Source organism: Crocodylus siamensis, chromosome 7 (assembly GCF_052110815.1).
Source record: "Crocodylus siamensis isolate JL-2025a chromosome 7, ASM5211081v1, whole genome shotgun sequence".
Lineage (NCBI taxonomy): Eukaryota > Metazoa > Chordata > Crocodylia > Crocodylidae > Crocodylus > Crocodylus siamensis.
This window is the reverse complement of record NC_143401.1, coordinates 35,790,874-35,804,946: the sequence shown is the minus strand read 5'-3', so window position 1 is coordinate 35,804,946 and position 14,073 is coordinate 35,790,874. Positions and strand designations below refer to the sequence as shown.

The following is a 14,073-nucleotide window of genomic DNA, read 5'->3' as shown; positions in this document are numbered from 1 at the left end:
TTTCTGCTACATCTGCTTGCTGGCCATTAATCCATCTTGCCAAAACAACAATCCAAAACTCAGGGTACATTTCTGTCTCGCTCCTTATCCTGCCCCAAATACATTTTTGTGGTGGTTGTTTTGTTTTATTTTTGTTTAAATTAACAGAGAGAGGTAAAAAAAATAATAACTTCCCTGCTAGCACCCAAGACTTTTGCCTTTGGCACCCAGAACACCCCTATACTTCAGAATGGAACAATTTAGCTTTTTTAGAGCATAATTTTTATAGAAGCAGAAATTTAGCTGCTTTGTATAATATATCAAGGCGTGGTGGGGAGGGGTCCAAGTCTTCTTTAAAAAAAAAAAAAAATCAGGCCTTCATAGCTCTTCTGCTGCTTCTTGATTGTATAATGAACTCATAATCCTGTGTTTATAGAATTACAGCCTGTTACCATGGAAATAATTATGCTGCAATATATTCCTGCAGCATCAAAGAAAAAAAGATAAGATACTAACGGAACAAACACTTATTTCAATAGGACTATGATAATTAGCAAATATGGCAAAAGATAACGATATGTAACACAAAAAACAAGTCAGTTTGCATATTCACATGGTCCATTTCCACGTGTTCCATGCTGTTATCATATTCCCACAAAGAAGCAAAATAAATCCACTGCATTTTTAAATTAGTCCCTAATAGCACTCTAAAGATCTTCTTAGCCCTCTAAGGTCCGCCTCAATATTATTTTCACATCAGATGTGCCTTCTGGGAGATTATATCCAGGATTTACACTCTTATTCACAAAGGCAGTCTCCCCTTGCAATCAATAGTAAATTTGTTGCCTACCCATTCTACTCTGACTTTTCATTGCCAGTGACTTTAGTTGATGATCTTACAAACTTTCTCAAGTGCAATATTCTGCATTCATTATCTAGTTGAACTGTTGCATTATTTAAAAAAGGAACAAATCTATCAATATGATTTCTGATATATTGCTTTTTTTTTTTAAAGAGTCATAGAAGGCCCCTCTCAGGTGGCTTCCAGAATCCATCCATTTAATGTAATATCACCCACACCAACCAGTCTTGCAACAATTCCCGGCTTCTTCATTCCCTCGAGTCCTTAGCTGAGTGAAGGCAGTCCCTTTAAGCCAAATACTATAGTCATTTATATAAAAAAACAACAAAAATAAATTGAGAAATGTTGCATATGTTTTGGCAAATCCTCTTCTTGCTTGGCTGAGGTATTATTGTCTTTCCACATCAAGTATTCATGAACTCACCGTCAGTTTCATGTGATTACCAGAGGGTTCACAACCAGAATGCATGTGTTTATTTGAAGACTCACCTGAACATGAGAGTGTCCAGTTAGTGCCAACATCAGACCGCACCATGAAAGCAGAGACACAATTACACAGAAATCCCAGTATTAATGGCCTATGCATGTTCCATGAGACTATACCTGTCTCAGTAGCCAATGCTAGATTCTTTAGACTTCACATAAAGTGAGGGCTTATGAGCATGTGTAATGTAGCAGAATCCACAGGCAAAATAAAGCTAGTGTACTTGGAACCGCTGTGCTGCAGGCATGACAGGGCAGGCAAGGACTAAAATTGAAGCACAGACTTCTGACTGATCCCAGGCTGGCAGAACAGTCCTTGCAACACTGTTTCAGATGGTACATATCCAGGTTTTATGGGGGCTGTTAGAGCTCTCTCTAGCCCTGGGATCAGTTAAGCCAAATGATGGTCTGGAAGCCACTGTTTAGCCCCTTCTCAACCCGCTGCTGCAGTAAGCATATACTCAGTGCAGCTGGTATAAAGTATTAAAAAAAACCACATCATATCACAAACCAGTAAAATACATGGAGACTATTATATTATTGCATCCTAGGAATAACAATATGCCTCTAGTGTTAAAAGCTAAATTAAACTCCTAGTTCTAAGGTTTATGTAAATGTATAACAGATACCCAGTAATTACTGAACATCAGCAATTCAGTAATCCAGTATTATTCTAAAAACCACTGAGTTTATTTCTTACCAAACAGAATATGACTTGATCACTTTTTTGGTTTGCTTGTTTCGTTTTGCTTTGCTTTTGGCTGAAGATTTGGTTTGCAGTTTTAATATATTTAAATAACTCTGTGTAGTCTGTGTGAAATTGTTATGTATGGCACACACACACACATACATATAATATATAGAGACTGAGGAGAATCAGTTGGATCAGGCTCTTAATGAACACTGTTTGTTTGCATGACATTCATGTTGCAACTGCATTGGAAATGGAAGAATTCGCTCCTGATTTTGGTTCCAAATACTGCGAAAAAGTTTGGAGAGGTTCACAGTCTTATTTTAACCCATCTCCAAAAATACAAAGAGAGTGAGAAAACAGACATTGTTAAAAGCAGATGCCATTCAGTAAGCAATGTATGTCTCAGATAATTATATTTATGCAACTTACAGCTCTTTTGCACTGCCAGAGTGCTTAGGGGCTTAGTAAACAAGGACAGGCTTTAGTGTCTGAGATATTTTCTACAGTAACCATGGGAAGTACAAAGGAGCACTTGCCAATGCACACAGCTGAAATTCACAATGTTACAAAGTTGAGTCTCCAACTACCAGGCTGAGGCACTAGGGATACTTGTTAGGGGTGTGCAACATGGGCTGTGTTCGATTCAGATTCGGCCCAAATTAGGGACAGTGATTTGATTTGTTGATTCCGATCACTGTCCTGATTCAATTGGGCCGAATCTGAAGATTCAATGCTGATTCAAAGAATCAGCGATTCGGCCACAGACACAGCGTTAAATGTTTTTTCTACATAGCTTGAGGTACCAAGCAGGGCTCGTAAATGCTGTGATGGTAGGGTGGATGGAATGTCTCACAGGAGCATGGGGTGGGGGGGAGTACGTGCTTGGCAACGAACCCGGAAAGGGACTGGAAGTACTTCTGGTCCGCTTGTGGGTTAGCCGCTGTAGGGTGACCCCTGGTACCCTCCTAGACGCAGGCGGCACCAGTCACCAAGCCAGATGAAGGGTGCAGGAGGCCCCCCTGCACACACCCCAGTGGACCTGGAAGTGGACTGTAAGTGCTTGTGGTCCACTTCCGGGTCTGCTGCTGAGCACAGTGGGGACACTCCCCCCCACACCCCTCCACACTCCCGTGGGATGCTGCATCCACCCATCAGAGCATTCACAAGTTGCCTGGTACCTTGAGGTATGTAGAAAAAAGCATTTAAAGCTGTGTCTATGTCCAAATCATTGAATCTTTTTGAACCTCTCTGAATCAATTCTGAGGGTTCCAATTCGATCTGGAGAGATTCAAGGGTCTCCTGATTTGATTTGGATTCAGAGATTCAGCCACCAAATTGTGCCAAATATCTGCCGAATCGAACCAGCAACTGAAGCTTTGCACAGCCCTAATATTTTTTTACTTTGAAGCATCTTCATTCATTCTCCAGCGATCTTGTAACATTAATATCATTTAGATAAAGAAATTATTCTCTAACCATGCAGTGATAAATGTACCTAATCTATTCCCAGCTAGTCTTGCGAAGGACATGAAAATGGCACTACTGCTGTTACAATCAGTTCCTTTCTGAACCTCAGGAGTTGCTACTCACGATAAATAAATGTCAGAATGAGTAGCAGCAAACCGATATTCCCTCCGTACCCACAAGCCTGTCCTTCAGCAGCTTAATGCAATTGTTTTTGATATCTCATTGATGGTATTCTGATAGCTCCAAACTACCTTAGCTCTGGATACTGAAGAAAAATCTGCAGCCAAAATGGCAGGTTCCTTCACTTAGTCCCAATTCAGCAAAATCAGTTAAAGGGCTCCAGCCTGATCAAATAAATGTGTTTCTGTGAAAATAGAAAAGCTGCCTGTCAGTCAACCCTGAGCAAATCCCAAAGGCATCTTGATGCTGAGGTGACTTCTCTCAGTGATTTTAAGACTATACAAAAAGTCAAGCAAGCACTACAAGCTCAGCTTACTGCTATGGAAATACGTCCCTTCAGGATAAACCTGAAGACCAGTTTGTAAATACCATAGTCTTTTGCATACCACGTGCCCTGGAATAAGATGTGCACCTTGTTTTGGAATAGCATAATGAAGAAAAAGGATTTTTCCCTCATACTAAGCAACTAAATTGCAGCATCTAGAAAGCCAAACCTTCTCATTGTTCTGCTCCCTGTGCAGTATGTGTAATTACTTTTGCTTAAGCAGCAGAAACAGTTGTTACCATATTTCCTTGCTTGTAAAGTGCACCCCAATTTCTAGGAGGGTTTTTTTTAATTATTATTTCTAAAAGATGTGTGTTATAGGCTAGAAAATATGGTATATCGGCACCAAAATTCAAAGCTCTTAAGAATTCTACTACATTATTATGAAAAAGTTCTTTCAGTAGAAGTTAATGCCACAATCCATCTCATTCATGTTACGTAATAATAATTTGATCAGTGGACTGATACTGCTAGCTTAAGTTAGAAGCTATACTTCTGATTGGTATAGTATATGCCTCAGTTATGAAGCAGCTGTGCCAGAACTTAGCAATCCTGTGTTATACCACTCTCCCACTTCTGGGCTTCCAGAGGACAAACTACCAGAAAGGAAAGCCATTTATTAGACAATGACAGTGGTACTGTGCAGAATTGGTGAAAATTTTGTGGTAAAGAATAAATTCACCCAAAAAAAAAAAATCTACCTTGGAAGGACCAAATATTATTTTAAAACCTGGCACAGAAATTTACTGAAAAGAACTAATGTGTGGGGGAGGCAGAAGAGGAAGAAGGTGTCAAAATGTTTGTTTCAATATTTTCAAATTAACATTTCATTTTGAAAAGGCTGAAATGTTTCAGTTAGCTTTTTGTTTTGAACTACCATGTTCATTTAAAAATGGAATTATAAAAGGTTAAATAACCTAAAAGTGAAATATTTAAGTTGATATAGAATGAAACATTTATTTGTACCAAAATTCAAACAAAATATTTTGTTTTGGGATGACCCAAAACAAAATTGCTCTTTTTTCCATTCTGTCAAAAAAACCCTGAATTTTCCATTCTGGTTTATCATGGACTGATTTTTTCCTCCAGTGTTTTGGTTTGGCTATTGAACCAAAAAAAAATTAAAAACAACAACAACAACAAAAGTTATTTTCATAACTACAGTCCTGTAACATCTGTTAGAGATGACTAGTCTAACCCCCTGTTCCCACAGAAATACTGTAACATTCAGTAGCACATAAGCCTATATCAGTTGCGTAGTTTGTCTAGTGAAAGATTCTTACATGTTTCTGCAGTTAAGGGAACAGACACTTGACCCTCTATCTATTGTACCAAAGGATCAGATGGTACAAACTGCACTGAATGGAACTCTAAAGAATTTAGAAAAATCACAGTATGAATTTATATAAATTGTTTAAAAGACATACTGAATTATGTTCACTTGAACCTGCGGATGTTTTTAGATACCATTCAAGGTTTCCTGTCCCCTGACATATGGATGTATTATTCTTTTGCAATTTTGTAATTACTATTTCTAAAAGTGGACAGTTTTCTTTATGCCTTGAGTGGGCTACATAGAACTTGTACTTGTCAAGTTAATATAGAATTCTCTGTTAACCAGAAGAATCTGAGTTTTAAAGATTACACAGATCACTTCACCCTCTATAGATATTTGAAAGGATCGATAAGGTGGAATGAAGTCAGTTATTTTGCTCCAGCAATACCAAGATGTTTTCTCAGGACAGGAGCTAGAAAATAATTTCTCCAACAGAATGAGGAATCTTATTCTTACAAAAAGTGAAGCCTCTAAAAATTATTATATTTATTGCATAGTGTATGCCCCCATATAAAACATACACCTTGTTTTTGGAAAGCAAAATGGGGGAGGGGGGAAAGACTTCCAGAGCCATGACTGATTGTCTGATACACAGTAAGTCCTCCTGGGAACTAAAGGCTGTGTCCACACGAGCAAGGGTGTGCATTTGCAGCAGTACAAATAATAGTGGCACAAATTTGCATTGCTAATTTATGCTGCAGTGCACACCCCTGCTCATGTATTTTGCAGCAGGACACATTGTCCCACTGCCTCATGCTGCAGAGAGAGGTTGGCTTTGGCACAGAGTCCCTCAGTGAGGGGCTAGCCAGCAGGCAGCCCTTGTGCTGAGGCACTGTGCCCCAGCCAGCTCGGCAGGGACACGTAAAACCCCTGCACTGAGGCACCCTGCACCCCAAGCAGCTGCTCCCTGGCTGGCTGGGGCACTGACTGCTTCCCTGTCTTCACATGCCTCAGTGCAGGAGCCCCCCACACTGAGGCACATGGAGCTCATGCACTGAGGCACAGGCAGGGTGCCTCAGCATGGGAGCTCTGAAGCACACAGAGATGAGGGAGCTGATAGGCCTGCTCTGCCTGCTTCCCCATCTCCATATGTGTCCTGGTGCATGCCACTTTGGCATGCTTTGCACTGTTTTTTTCTTGCAATATTTTTTTTTTCTTTTTGCTACCAGCAAATCTCGGTAGCAAATTTTGCCCCAGCACTGCAAATTAGCAGTGTTATAAATGATTTAATGTGCAATACATGTGACTTGTGATACCACGAAGAGGTTTATGGCACCACAAACCATGTGCGGCAGGCCAGTACAGGGTGCTCCTGCATTGAGCCACCCACCTCACTGCACCCGACCCCCTTCCAGGCTCCAAGTGCCGCCCTGGGGGCGCCTCACGTCTGGCCAACCCCCTTCCTGGAGCACACCTGCTAGCCTGGGGTAAAAACTGCCACCACCCGGGGCTGGGCTTTATTCTGGCTCTGTGCACCCTGGGAAACACAGGCCTAGTAGCCCTCGAGAGTACTTCATAGATTTCATAGACATTAGGGCTGGAAGGGACCTCAGAAGATCATTGAGTCCAGCCCCTTGCCCAAGGGACAGGAAGTCAGCTGGGGTCATAGGATCCCATCAAGATAAACATCCATGACTCACTTCAAGCACTTGGGGGTGCGTCTCTCAGTCAGAAGCACAAGCAGTGGTCTCCCTTAGTCAGCCAAACCAAGGGGACCCCAAGGCATAATCTAGACCCACACCCAATAGGTCTCCCATGCTAGGTACAAAGGAGAACTTTATTGGTTACAGGGGGTAGGGTAGCAATAGGGTACAGGGTAGAGCAATATCAGAGAAATCCCATAAAGCAAACTGGAATGGCTGTGTAGCCTTTGATCACGCATCTGAGTTACTGCAAGCTATATATCTAGTTAGATCTCAGGTAGCTTACTCACAAGAATCATACAGAGGCAGGTGGAGATTCCCTCTGGAGGCAGCAGTTCCTTAATCATGAGTTTTGAGAGAGAGAGAAAGTTTCAGATGGTCCAGCTCCTCTCTCTCTGAATCTTCTTCATGGCTGCTGCCTCCTCCTCCTGGGCAGTCCTTAACTTATATTGCCCTCATGACCTTATTTACCTGGTCCAATGGAGGCCAGCACCTGTTGGCTGTCAGCCAACCAATTTGAAATGCATCACTAGTTGCTGGGCAGACTGGCAATTCCTAGCTCCCCAGGGAGTCCAAGCCCCTCACCCAAGTATGTGATGTCAGTCATGTAAGCAGAGGGAGCAGGTTTCCCCGCCTCCCTCAGGAATGTATCCAGCTCAGGTTACCTAAATAGAGGGTAAGGTGTGTACCCTCTGCAGGGCCCATCTTAACCAAATTGTCACAGAGCAGAGTTTTTGGGGAGAAACAGAGGTGGCCTTCCACCACTCCATGCATGCCTGAATATCTGGATCCAACCAAAGCATCCAGGAAGTGTTGCATCCAAGGAGACAGTCCAGGTGAAGCAGAAGGACCTTCCTTGTGTGGAAGTTCAACATCACACAAGGGTAGGCCTCAGACCCTTGCAAGGGCAACAGCAAGACTGGTAGTTCTTTACTCTAAGTAGTTCTTTAGTTATGTTCCAATAAACAAAAAGTAGTTTCCACATTGCAAGTTCCATTAAGATACTATCAGGAGCTCACTTGCTACTTCAAGCACAAGCTATAGCACGCAGCCAATTGCTATGGCTGTGAGAGGGTTAACATAAGACTCTGGCCCTTCCTTTGGGCCAGACAAGTGACAGTCACCATAGCAGCCTCCAATTTCCATGTTATAAAGTATTCTTAAGTGTGCTTCTTTTCTAGTGAAGAAAATAGTTCTTCTACTTGGTACACAAACCCAATTTTAGGGAGCTGATTCTGGGGGAGAGAGAAATGTATAAGAGAACATGTGGTATTACTATTGACTGCTAATAACTGTGTCACTGACTTTAAGAGTACATCTACATACCAGCTTCTTAAGAGGATCAATTAGCCCAGGCAGAGCTATGTTAGCTGTGCTGTTAACTAACATGTTTCCAGTATCTAAGCTTCCTAGCATGAGTACCTCTGCATAGTGTCATGTACTCATGCCTAGCAGAACTACTCTGATGTCTATCAGCTGAGAACCTGGCAAATTGAATGGTCAGAATATTATTTTCAGGTAAATTTTTCTACAGCCTTGGTTCCCTAATAAATTAGCAGCCTTAATTCCCAAGTCACTTTTGAAAACTGGTGCTTATGAAAATTCTACCCTTTTTGTCTAATTGGCAGATCTTATGTTCCCTGACACCAGTCTGGGACTTTGGATCACTATCAGGTCAAGATGTACAACCTCCATATACAGTAAGAGCATTTTGGGGGCACTACTTTCTATAAAGACTTCTTACGTATGTAGCAACTATTAAGTTTAAATTGTTATAAAACAGGAAAGACTGATGAGTATTTTATTCCCTTCTTTTTTTTATCCTTGAACTATCAAAAATTAGGATTTTATAGGTAAAAATACAAATTATTGATAAAATGCAGAGATTACACAAATTAGTTTCCATATAAATAATATAATAAAATAATAATACAATGTATAATGCAATACAGTATTTATGTAATGGACATCCACATTAGACTGTGATCTAAAATAATCAAGCTAGAGGCTTGATTTGAATCTTGAGTAATCCTGGTCTACATCAGGATTACACTGAGCTGGGAACTGAAGACCTGTTCCTACAATGCTCTCAGGCATCAAAATTTATCATAGATCAGCACAGTAAAACTTCAGACTTTGATTCTCTACCATCTATACCAAGATAAAGCCAGTGTAACTCCACTGACTGCAGTGTAATGCCAGCGTAAAGCCACACATAAAAATCAAAGAAACAGAGACTACATTTTTTGGCAGAGGGAGCAATTAAAACCACCCACATCCGAAAGTGTGAATGGAAATTGGAGAAAGTGGTTGTGGTGCTTCCAAATTTCCTGGATGCCAATTGCTCTGAAAAGAAATTGAAGAAGGGACAATCGTCTAAATTGCTATATACATTGCAAGCTGAGGACAACAGAAAACCTGTTTTATTTTCCTCTGGAACCATGGAGTGGACTACAAACCTCTACAAAAATAGGTCCAAAGAGAAAACCATCACTCCTGACCTCCAGTATAACACACACCATAGAATTTCACATAGTACTTCCTGCACTGGGGGCATCACTTTTGTGTGACCTAAAATACATTTTCCAAACAAGAAACCAGTTCTTATTTGAGACCCCTGACTATTATAAATCATGGGAACATGAACAATTAATATATGAACTAGCATGTAAAAGGACCTAGCCACTGTGTAGTTTTACTCTGGGTAACTTTACTATGAATATGGGCACGTGTGTGTGCTGATATAACCTATAGGTTCTTCTGCTGCTCTTCTCCCCTTTCTCATTCTTCTGCTGCATTCTTCTGCTGCTCTTCTCCCCTTTTTCTCATTCTTTATAAATCAGAAAATTAATTACCCAGAAAACAGTCTCCTGTACTAAGAAGCCAAATATATTTAATGTATAATTTATATATGGAAATTTAGATGTCAACACTGTGACAAATCATCGTATAAATATTTTTGCAGTTAAATTTTTCTGCATCTATCTTTCTCAGAGAATGAGCGTAATACAGATTATCTTGATGCTATAATGTTGTTTTGGTCTGTAGGCCTGAACTGCATTTTTAATTTTTTCCCAGCTACAAATCAAAGTGCACAAGCCCTGGGGGCTCTATGAAAGGCAAAACTGATAGACCTAGGAGAAGGCTCTTCATGGTGTATTTAAAGACTGTTATGAGAGAGATAGAAAAATAAGAAACAAAGGATGCTTCAGATCCCATGCTAGCAACTAGATAGGGCTGATTCTAGCCTATGTTGCTGCTAATCCATAGATTAAAACATAGTCTGCACTTTTCACAGGGTTTTTCTTCTTTGTTCTAATAATACTTTGGTGAGGTATAATCATTTTACAACAGGGTCAGATTGTGAAGACCCTTGCTCATGAGAGAAGTCTCAGTATCTGAATTTGTTCTGAGTAAATGAGGTAATCAAGAGATGGCTTTAAAGATCCCTCAGGGTGTTAAGTTCCTAATGGCACGTGCGGCCCACCTCACAAACAACAGTTCTTAGGCTATTAAATACACAAAAGGTCTCTACTAAACCTTGTAATCCATGTTTATAACTGTACTATAAAAAAAGAATAAGACTTTTACTTCGGTCGTGCCTTAATATAAGTACATAATGTACTGAACCTGGGATTGTGCAAGTGCTAGAACACCCGCCATCAAGGCATTTCAAACATTACTTAATTTACAAATACCAATTCACAGCATCCTTATCAAAAATATGAGCTTTATGAGATCCAATAAATTAATGAGAGAACCCAGATACAGAAATCTAAATTCTCAAGAGATTTTAATAATAACTCAGTTTGAAGGCACACAACTGGAGCCATGCTTTTCTGGGTGCCAGTGCTCAGCACTTTCATAAAATCTGCCACCCAGAATTACTAGTCAATTTGAAAATTCATGCTAGAGAAGTTACAGACCAGATTATGATCTTGGATACAGCATAGAGAAAGGGAAGCATGACTTCAGGGATATTGCTGCCTAGCATCCTGCCTCATACACATTTGGTTCTGGGTATGTGATATTGCTTGTAATACTGCTTCTTTATATCAACTGTAAGTGACAACCCATGCCGTGCACCAGGTAATCTAGCCAGTAAATGAATATAGGGTTTTGGAACCAAGGGTGTTCCTATTTACTCCAGGGAGAAAGAAATTGCATGACCCCACTTACTCCTACCCACCAGGAACCAAAATAGAGCAGGTGATTCAAGAAGGATATATGAAAGAACCATGGAGAACTACCCTGTACATGTGGAAGCAAAGTTAGAACTAGCCTTCAGCAATACATGTTCAAATCATATGATAAATAAATAACAGGATCAGAAACTGAACCCAGGTTCAGTTCTAGCCTCTTGGCAATACCCTTTCTAACTAATATCTTCCATTTTGCCATATAGCCAGACTTGCCCCTCTGTATTATATATGCCCCTCTCCCCATTGCATCCAGCCCCTGCCCAAACACAGAAAAGCCTTGCAAAGCTTACTTCGCTTGAGTCTTGCCGTCTTTTTCAACAGCGCATCCTCCATTTGTGCTTTTTCCTCCCTTTCCCTCCAGCGTCTCAGCTGCTCTTCCCTCATTTTGTAGAACAGGATCTGCTTCTGCTCTTCATTCAGTTCTGCCAGGAGTTCAGGGTCAATGTACATATCACGTAAAATTTGTTGCAGCATGGTGACACTCCAAAGAAAAGACAGCCCTCAAGACTGGCCCACGTTATGCTGACAAAATCCTACTCGCAGCACACTGCAAAGCAACCTGAAGCAAGAGCACGCTCCCAAAACTGCCCGCCCAGCAGAGATTTGATTCCTCCTGCTTTGTCCCTCTTCTCACCGGCACGCTCTGCAATTCTTTGCTTAACAATTACAGAATTCCCTGATCATTGTGTCCACCAGGGAGCAACAGGTGTCATATGGAGAAAAGAGGGGGGGAAAAAGAAAAGGAGAAGGGGCCCTGCATGAAATGTATTGCAGGCAAGTAAAAACAGCGGGCTCTGCACAATGGGTCTGTAATCTATGCTTCTTGAATAAGTGAAGAAACTTCGGTACAAAAGGAAGCCTTTGGTTATGGCACACCATCTATTTTAGCTGAATGGGTTCCTATTCCATAGCAATGTACTCCTTGTGATATAGCGTTCTTCTTGGGTTTTGAGTGATGTCATGGTTAAAAGTATCAACTACACCAGCAATATCTATGTCACTCCGGCTCCCTTTGGGAATCGATCTCCTCAGATAAGAGAGGAAACTAGTTTGCACACTGTTTCCTAGTCTATCTGCCTAACTAGTCTCAATAGGGTGTGCCATCCAATTATACCAGAGGTTATATTTACTTAGACCCAACAGACATGGTGATTCAGCAAACTGATTAAAGTTCATTTAAAATTAAAAGTAGATGCAACAGAAGCCAGGAGAATCTTGTTATCACTTTATAAAGAGTGAATTAATATTAATTAGACAAGAGTCAGTTCTCAGCAGTTCATGCGGACTCTAACCCTCTTGCTGTTAATTCATTTTCACTTTGGGGCTGGAAGAAGATATAATATTGCTCTTCAAGCAAATTGTGACCTTCTACTATTTAATGGCATTTCATGGATCTCAGTAAAATACTATTATTTCAGCACTTGGACCAACTGCAGGTAATAATTTTTTTTTAATCCAGTATAAGTCCAACCCAACTTTTACTGACAGTATGCCAATCTGCCAAGGGGACTTATTCATTTTCATGGGAAAATGCATTTCATGGGATTTTTGAGCGAAACTGAATTTGTACCAAGACTGTTTTAAGTATATGTAAGTAAACTCAAATGCTTGTGTAATTCACACATTTCTATTTACCTTCCATTTTGGGAATTTCTGTGAGTTTTTCTGTCCCATGACACTCCATTCAGCTATCCCAGACATGGAAACTTTCTAAAATTACCGTTTCCCTCTGCTTATTGGCTTCCTCAGGAAGCTTTTGGCAACCTGCCAAAATAATAGCTAAACACAAATATTCAAAGGTCAGGTTTACACCTGTCTAAATTTGAGACTATTCATGGAACCCTGTCTTCAAGCACCCTCTAAAACCATTTCTCTGGTCAGAGAGAATGGTCTTGGACACTGAGCTGTCTCCTTATCCTTATCCTTTCAGATGGAGGGCTGAAGCTGATTAGCCAGTCAAAATTCAAAAGCTCACACTGACTCTGCATATTTTTTCCATTCAGCAAATTTCTATAACCACTGTATTCAAAAGAGAAAATTGAAATCTGACTCAGAATCTAATACGTTATGGGGCTTCTGTTGGAGATTACTTGTAATTCATTCATCTTTCCCCAATGCCATTTTTGAGAAAGATGCTACAACCATAAGTATTTTGGGCAAGTATGAAGATATCACTTTCTCTGTCAAGTGCAGGAATAATAGGGAATGCCTTGCAACTGTTATCCCTGGTTTTAGGTTGCGATTTCACAGTAAACTAAGATACCTTTCCCCACACCCAGAAAGCAGTAAAAGCATCTTACTAATGTGCATAAACCAGGAGACAGGGAAACATGATCCTTCTTGGTCTGTTTTCTTAAAGACACTATACTAGCTAAAGGGTTACAAGAATTTAAAAAATGAAGGCAGATCCATATCAAAAGACAAAATAGTGGACAATAGCACATATAAAATAATGCAGTATTTAAAGCACAGAAATACCACACAATGCAGTTGGCCTTCAAACAGCAATTTGGTCCCCAAATGTGATCCTCTGTCTTCTTCACAAGGATTAAAGAAAAAAAAAAAACTCAACATTTTATCACTTGCTTGGAAAGAGACATGGCAAAAGCTGAACTCATTCCATCTGCAGGAGTGCTATAATCCAAATGTTTTAGGACCATTGTGGCTAAAATATTTTGCCAAAACCAGACTGCCTATGGGCCTTTTTTCACTCAAGGCAGGAGAAGACCAAGGTTTTATTTCAGGGGAAAACAGATTTGGGCTAATTTTACATAAGAGATGATCAAAAGAGACTAAGAGAATCAGATGTCCTATCCTCATTGATAATGAATAACACTTGGGTGCTTAACTTATGTAGGCGCTCTTAACATTTCCACCCTAAAATCAAGGACTATAACCCAAG

The 14,073-nt window shown here is 40.4% G+C and overlaps 1 protein-coding gene across 1 annotated transcript in view; it reads right to left on the bottom strand.

The window, feature by feature from the left end:
- The window catches only part of SH2D4B (SH2 domain containing 4B), a 121,708-nt gene extending 110,063 nt beyond the window's left edge, over window positions 1-11,645 (bottom strand). The window contains exon 1 of the mRNA XM_090058318.1: window positions 11,462-11,645. Coding sequence (XP_089914444.1) covers window positions 11,462-11,645 — 184 coding nt within the window. The remainder of the gene's footprint in view (window positions 1-11,461) is intronic.
- Between the last annotated feature and the right edge of the window lie 2,428 nt (window positions 11,646-14,073).